Source organism: Nanorana parkeri, unplaced genomic scaffold (genome assembly GCF_000935625.1).
Source record: "Nanorana parkeri isolate BGI_ZX_2015 unplaced genomic scaffold, ASM93562v1 scaffold996, whole genome shotgun sequence".
Classification (NCBI taxonomy): Eukaryota; Metazoa; Chordata; class Amphibia; order Anura; family Dicroglossidae; genus Nanorana; species Nanorana parkeri.
In genome coordinates this window covers 508,526-516,717 of record NW_017307264.1, presented here as the reverse complement: position 1 = coordinate 516,717, position 8,192 = coordinate 508,526, and the positions used below count along the sequence as shown (strand labels likewise).

Here is an 8,192-nt window from a genome sequence, read left to right as displayed (position 1 = left end):
ACGTCCAGCCTCCTCCACCGCCGCTGCTAACTCTCATTGACTCAGCAGCGGCTATGGAGAAGAACGCAGCGCTGCACAGATCACGGTGATCTGAACAGCGGCACTTTCGAACCCATAGCGACCCAGGCGGCCCGCACGGCATCAGGGGGGTGTCCTGGCCGGGCCCTCCTGTGCCCGGGCCCCATAGCGGCCGCCTGGGTCGCTATGACTATTGTTACGCCACTAGGTATAATGGTTATTCCTCCAGTCAGAACAACAGAATCTAAACGTGTGTTCAAAATATTAACGTAAACGTTTTTCATATCATTCGGACAAAAAGTTATGAAATATGCAACATTTTACTGTTGTCAATAGAGATGAGAGGAAACTTACAAAGGGGACATCTGTCCCAGTGACAACTGTCTAAGAGGGGATTTCCCCTAACTTTGAAGAGATTTCCTCTAACATCCTGCCATCTGCATGACAGGAAGTGAAGGGAAAGCTTCCCTACAGGTTAGTAAGAAAAAAGAAACCTCACAGGAGTTATAACCATTCCCTACTCTACCCAAAACAAAATTATGTTGGGCTTTGGGCAGCCAGGTTCACACCATTTTCCGGACCAGATCTGTATCACAGTGCGCTGCATTTAGCCGTGGTTTTACCAAAATTTTGCAACGTTCCAGAGCTGGTGGGGTTTTTGTTGCTTTTTTTTTTTTGCTCAAAATGGGTTTTCAAGTGCATTCCAGTGCGTTTGTATGCGTTTTGATGCGATTCCATGCGTTCCAGACCAGACAAAATGAGACATGCAGTATCTTTCTGGTCTGGAACAGACTACGATGGTGTGAACAGAGGCCAAAAATAGCATAGGGATACATTAGGATGCATCTTGGGCCCGGAAACAATCTGGTCTGGCCTGGAGATGATTTGGATGTGGTGTAAACGGCCCAAAGGTAAACATTAAAATGCTACATACATCATATTGTCATTAAGGGTCCTCCTAACCCTTCTGTATCTAATTGTATTGTAAGTGTACTGATTCAATTTATTTGGTAAAGCAATTTGCAAATTGTCGCCACTATATAAATCTTGTATAAGAATAATAATAATAGTGGATTAACCAGCTAATGAATCTTCCTTTCTCTTTCCTTTTTTCCAGGAATCCAAACAGCTTATTAAAAGGTAAGCAGGATTTTATGTGACCTTGTGCAATGATATAGCAGGTTAAAAGCATGATTCCACGTATACTACCTTCAGAATTTTTGTTTTTTTGTTTTTTTTTAGTAGCAGGAATGATTTAGAACCTTTGTCAGGTTTTAACTGCTGTCTGTATTCTAACTACTGACATTTCCCCTCACTTCCTGTCCTGGAGATACCACAAAACTTTAAAGAGGGACCCCACCTTGAGAGCTGTCACTAGAATAGGTGTTCCCAGACAAAGATACTCCCACACCTCTTGTTCTGATGAGAACCAGGATGGGAAGTGAGGTTAAATTATCCAAATAGGGACACAGGCACAAACCTTTATACCCTATCCAGAATTAGAAAATAAAACATTTTGGCTGGAGTATGTACTCTATAATTATCTACAGAAGAAACGAACACTGGCATGCCTTTCTTTTAGCTCCAGATCCAGATATAATTGCCAAATAAGCCATACTGCATTCATATTGATTGCCTATCCATATCACTCATTGAGTTTGCATGGAATATCAATGACATACTCAAAACCATCTTTATCTTCATAGGATTATGGATGCTTCTAAGGGTAGTCGCTTTGAGAAAACAGAACCTGGTTTTGATAACATGGACCAATTTACTTTGGACACTGAACATATTACAGAATGCCTAAGAAGCCTTGATTTTAGTACAAGTAAGTGTGTTGCTATGATGTGAGCTTTATATACAATGTTAAAATCTTTCAGTCCCTTCTCATCCAGAGTCCAGACTGGGGGAGGGAGCAGTAGCACAAGAACCATTCAGTTGTTCTACAGTGCAATGTACATGATGAGGCCGGAGAAAGGAGAGTGCCATAAATTATGAGCTTATCAGTCTGCTGCTTCTCCTTTCACTGTCCAGTCACAGGGTGGGTGTGAGGAGAGGAGTCCTGTTAATGTTGAGAAAATCATGTCTCCTCTGTCCTGACATCAGTGCAGCAGAGCTGTGTACATCTCAGAACTAGGTGGACAGAAATACAAATCCTGTATTCATCTGTGTACTTGCCAAGATGTTTGCCTGCAGTTTAGCGTTAATAAGTGAAACAAAAGGGTTCAAACTAGACCCTGGGGTAGTTATTACTGTTGCTAGATATCTGTAAGGGCAATGTATAAAGTTCAAAGAATCACTTCATTATGTCACATTGTAGATTGTGAAGATGAAGAGGAAGAAGAGGAAAATGAAGAATATGAAGAGCCAGAAGAAGAACATCCTGGCGGTAAGAAACTTCATTCCTAAAATATAGAAAACCCACCATCAGCATAATTTGCATAATTTACTTATATGGCTATTTATCTCTGTACAAAAGGAGCCATTAGTGATACATTGTACATGTGACCTTGACAAATACATGATTGCTGCTGAAATTCTGCTGCTATTGGAGAAACCTGTAACTCCCCCACCCAGCCTTTTCTAAATCTACCCATACACAGGCTTATCATGGGCTAAATTCTGTTCTTATAGGCAGCTTTGGGGAATACTGGGATTATGTATAGAAAACAGTCTTTACCTGCTGGCATAGTGTGAAAAATCCACCCCCTGGATTATTTAGTGAATGTTCTGAACCTGTCTGGTGTGACCATATACTTGATTGACAAAGATTCCCTGCGCTTGAGTTGGGTCAAGTGCATGGCCATCCAGAATAACTTTTAGCATCTTTGAGGCTGGTTAAAAGTATCTTCAATGACAAAGAGAACCAACCGCCGATAATCTGAATCTTCACCTGAATCGTTAACTTAGTGCAGCCTTACACCTCGGGGATTTCTAGATATGTTGTCAAGCTAAGTGTCAGGCTGTAAACTCCTGGCTCAGCTTAATGCTCATAACAGACAATAAAAAAAACTGAAAACGAAAAGCTTTTTTAATAGGTGATTTACCCTAGACATCCTAGACATTGTGTCAGTTATCCCTTCTCAGCTGAGGGGGGAAAAAAGGCCAGCACAATGGCAACCTAGCATCCTGATACAAAGCTGATGTTCCTTCTCTGACAGGGAGAGAATACGCTTAAAAACAGCACAACCACCTATCCTTGATAGGTAAGACTGTTCTGTGGAGATTCAGATGCTTACAAAAGACCACTCGTGATTGGTTCTACATAAATACAACCTGTCACCAGACTACCTAATTTAACAACAATCTTCTCACAAGAATTTTACGTATTTTATGCATGTCTTGTGTAGACTTCCAAAAATCGTAACACTTCTGCTGGGTGCAACCATCTATGTGATGTTCCTGCTCCGTGAGTTCACTGTCACTATCAGTCAATGGACTGTCTTAGAAAGGATGGGGAAAATATGATGTGACATTAATTGTGTGCCTGAAGTATGGAATCGCTCAAATTCACTGACATGATTGTCAGGTAGACATTCTAATAATGCATTAGAAACCTTGTCAGCACCATCTGTTTTTTCTTTGGTTTATGTTTAAGTCCATTCTTTGAGCTGCACAAAGATAGTTTTATCTAAATTAGTGCAGTTTGTTTACAAAAGATGTACAGTGCAAATGGCCACAGTGCATAACATGAGTGGACACTCAGGGTGTAGCATAAAACATTGTCACATCACTTTACAATGCAATGCAACAGGGACATTTGAACACGCAAAGGTTGGTGGGAATACCAAAAACTTCCAGATAGTGAGGAGGAGTGATGGAAATTAGGTGTTGGTGATAAAGTTTAGACTTCACCTGTAGCTAAATATTACTCTGACTCCACAGCCAACTTCGCTGGTCTGCCAAAGCTGCTTTTCATGCTAGGGATCTTGTTTCCACCCTTTTGCCGATGTTATCATGCCTGCACTGTAATCAGTGCAGAACCAATGGCCATGTCATTATGATGGGACATGGCCAGTGGTAGGACTGCCAGCCCACATACCAGTACTGAAGAGTATGAAGACAAGATTTACTGGATGTTAGCTGCTTTTTCTGCAAACACCAGCAATAGTTTGTTTCCCAGATAGCAAGTAATTGAGCTGCAAGTTTGAAAATGACTTGCTAAACTATTGCAGACTTGCCAAGCTTTACAATTTTGTTGCACAATTACAGCAAGTCTCCAGACCAGCGAGCTTGCAGAGCTCTTGCTAAGACCTGCAGGACTCTTGCTGTAGACTTGCCAAGCAAATTTGCTACAAATTCAAAAAGTGTCAACTAGAACTTGTGCTGCGAGTATTCTGCAAGTCTACAACTTGCCAGGAATGTGTGCAGCAAGTTAACAAGAATTACAATTTAACCCTGTCACAAGTTTGTGGCAAGTTATCCTTGCTATCTGGGTTATGAGCGAGGGGGATAGGGGGGCAGATGTGTCATTTTTAATTAGTCCCTGGATCTCTGCTTCAAAGCAGAAATCTAGGCAAAGATTAAAAACAACAAATTAAATATAAGGATTTATTGAACTGGGTGAAATCCCTTTTTGTGCATCCTCCCGCAGTCCGCAGTATGTGCATGGGATGCTATGCATTGTGAGCTATTCAGGCTCCCTTGCACCGCTGCCAGTCTAATATGTTTTCAGGCAGGGGGAGGTGTATAGGCAGTCTATACAGGATAGAGAACACAAGGAGGACATATGGGTGATAATGAATTTTCAATGTCCTGCCCATTGGATGATGAAAAATCATTACCACGCTAAGGTCCTTCTTGTGTGATGAGGAACTGCAAAGCTATGATAGTGAATTGCAGTGCAATGTGGTTACGTACAGCAGTGTTTTAACAGAATTACACATATTTTGACAGGTAAACAAAAAAATAACAATATTTTTGGCACCTGTGTATTTAGCTGATGGGCTTGAATACTGGTTTAAATGATCAAGTAAAGCATTTGGTGGAGCTTACTTGGCTACACACTAATATTATATTGTGCACTCTTGATTCAGAAATTTTAAGCATTGGCTATTTGTTGTACTATTCGAATGAGGAATTTTATGGCAGTTTTTCCTGATGCTGACTTCTTCATTCTGCAGGTAGTGATTAGTGGGGGTCATTTTAATAAAAACTGGTGGTCCTTACTTATGACACTTATGCTGCACTGAGTGCCTCTTTGATCAGATATCTTTCATTAGATATGCTCCAAAGATTTTGAGTACCTCTGTGATCAGGTAGAACAACCATGATAAAGGATGAATGAACCACAAAGCCCTCCATTATATGTAAATTACAGGAATAGCCCTCAATTCCCATAATCTGTCATCATCCTGGTATGAGTGACTCTGTGATCAGGGATGTATGTATTGCTCTGAGAGCCTGTAAAGCTAGTCATGGACATCAGAAGACTGTCAGATGTACAGACATGATTTGACTGCTGAAAGATTCAGTTTTACCTGTTAATGGCTATGGAGTGTCAAAGGCAAAAGGGGTATTTGGAGTCACTGTGACTTTTAGAGCACCCCATTACAGAAGCATAGTGGAATTCAGGATTTGTGCAGACAGGACAGGGGTAGAAGTGGAGGACAATATCTATACAGTATGCTACTAGTGACAGACATGGGCTCATGCTAAGCCGCAGAGTCTGAGAAGAGCCAGATTTTCAGCTCACAGGATCTGGCAACTACTAGGTTGGGCCTTGCTTCCCCTGACTTCATGGATAAACTTCATAGCTCCACCATCTACCATTCCCCTGTCCAATTAGAGTGCCCTTCCCGGTCACTGCAATTGAGAGTGGCATGGCAGTTGAAAGTAAGGGCCCAACAACAAGGTGAAATTACTTCAGAGAGACACAGAAGCAGCTTTTATGGACAATAAAAGGTAATAGAAGGTTCCATATGGTATCTGTACCAAAGGTTTTCTTTACTTAGCTAAGAAAACTATCTGAATAAAGATAATAAGATTCCCCATAATAAGATGTCTTAAATATTCTAGTTATTCTGTTTTGGAATACTCTGTGCTATACTGATATGATGTAAATGTGCTTTCCTTAGGATGTTTTTCACTAGCAATATGTTTTCTAAATAAACATAATGCAAGCTGATAAACAGATGCAAGCTGGAAACCAGACAATTTCTGCATATTAGCTAAAAAGATGTCATTTTTGTAATTTACCTTGCAAAATAGTAAACAACTGGCAAAAGTATTGTAGTGTGCTATAGTAAACAGTATTTAACAGTATGTAACAGTAAGCAACAGGTAAACAGAACACAATGGCCAGCAAAATGTTTAGCACTGTGGTCCTGGGATCACTTCCCTTCAGGGACAATACCTGGATGGAGTTTTTATGTTCCGCCTGTGTTTACATTGATACCCTAGTTTCCTCTCCAACATAAAAAAGGTAGTTGGTTATTTGGATTCTGACCAAACTGGTCCTACAGGGTGTAGCTCCATGACTGTGACCACAACATTATAATGTCAGCTCCTCTAAGGCAGAGACCGTTGCAAATGTTTCTATGCATTCTGTAGAGTTGGCAATACACTATAGATTTAAGTTCAGCCTAAATAGAGAGGATGGATGACTGTGGCACCCTACGCTGTAAGAATAGCTGTTTGGATGCAGTCAAAAGTTTTCAACCCAGCTCCTTCGATAAACTTCTTAAAGTGTAAGACCAGCCTAAGGCACTGTGCAGTCTATATGCTCTACAGCCAAATGCTGGGGAAAAAAGATAAGCATCTGTATTGTACATAGTTCACACATACAGTAGATGGACCCTGATTACAGACAATTGAGAATGGTTCTATTTATTCTGTAAGTCGTTATGTTGCCTATTTCAATATAGTAGAATACTATAATAATAAAGATAAGTGTGCTTATACTATGTAGCTCACACATACAGATGGGCCCTAATTATATTATAACTTTCCTGAAGACCTTGACCTTCATTTATAAAAGTTCTGCCTGGCATATAGCAAAGCGGAAGCCATTTGCACGTCACTAGCACCCGTAGATGGCGCTGACGAGTGTAGGAACTTTGTACACTTGTCGGCACCACTTAGGGGCGCTAGTGCCGTGCAAATGTTTTCCGCCCAGTTATATGCCGGACTGAATTTTTTTAATAAATGAAGCCCTATTAATTTCATCTCAGAATTAACCCGAATCCCATGCATTGGAAAAAAAGGAGTTAAACTGACCCTTTTGCTAAAATTGATAGTCTATTGACTTAATAAAACCATACAAATAAAACTGGGATCCTAAAAAAGAAATTGTGCTCCCGAATAAATCAGCACACTTTGGACAAAAACATATCAATTTCAAAAACTAGTTTTCAGCTTCTATGGTTTGTTATATACATCCTCCAGTGTTAAATGTGCTATTCACTATACTAGTGTTACGTATTGAATAACACACTGCATACTATTATACACTATGTATAACATTTTCTACTAAAATGTATAATCTGTGCATATAGTGATTTCCTCTCCCTCTGCTATTTACAGGGCAGCAAGAACTCCTGAGTGTGTGAAAGACTCGTGGAGCACGTGTCACAATCTTCAGGGAAGAATAGAAAGGAATCACATGAGCCCGGAGAGCAGAGATCCACTGGGCTGTAACTCCGGACTGCTGCTAGTCATCAGAAGACCTTTTTTTCTTGGTCATCTGATTGGGATGTATATAATTGTTCTCTTGTTTTTGTTTTTTTTAAACTCTCGGGTGCTGTGACTCTGCATTTGGGTTGGTTTCCGTTCTTTCAGAAACCCTGTGATGGGGAAAGTGGGCAAGTATTTGGGTCATGTAAAATGAACTTTGGATTAGTGTGCCTTGTATTGACTGCTAAACTTGAATAAAATGTTTCCGATCTTGTGATAGATTCCTGAGGCAGTCGCTGTGATATCATTGTACACAGTGTTTGGTACACTACCCAATTTAGTACCCATAACGGGTAGTATATGGACAGCAACAATACTTAGGTACAATACTGATTTCAGATACTGTTGCTATTAAAGGGTGTGTAAAACCTAACAATGAATTTCTCTTAGTTGATCACTTTTGGTCTGTTAAATATACCATTGAACGCATTTTGTTATATCTTTTTATTAAGTGCAAAAAATACCTGTTGATCCTGATGGTTGGATAACTTTCTGTA

At 40.2% G+C, this 8,192-nt stretch overlaps 1 protein-coding gene across 1 annotated transcript in view; it reads left to right on the top strand.

The window, feature by feature from the left end:
• The window catches only part of TRIM63 (tripartite motif containing 63), a 13,424-nt gene extending 5,481 nt beyond the window's left edge, over nt 1-7,943 (top strand). The window contains exons 6-9 of the mRNA XM_018567010.1: nt 1,136-1,158; nt 1,725-1,849; nt 2,342-2,410; nt 7,546-7,943. Coding sequence (XP_018422512.1) covers nt 1,136-1,158; nt 1,725-1,849; nt 2,342-2,410; nt 7,546-7,571 — 243 coding nt within the window. The 3' untranslated portion in view covers nt 7,572-7,943. The remainder of the gene's footprint in view (nt 1-1,135; nt 1,159-1,724; nt 1,850-2,341; nt 2,411-7,545) is intronic.
• The last annotated feature ends 249 nt before the right edge of the window (nt 7,944-8,192 follow it).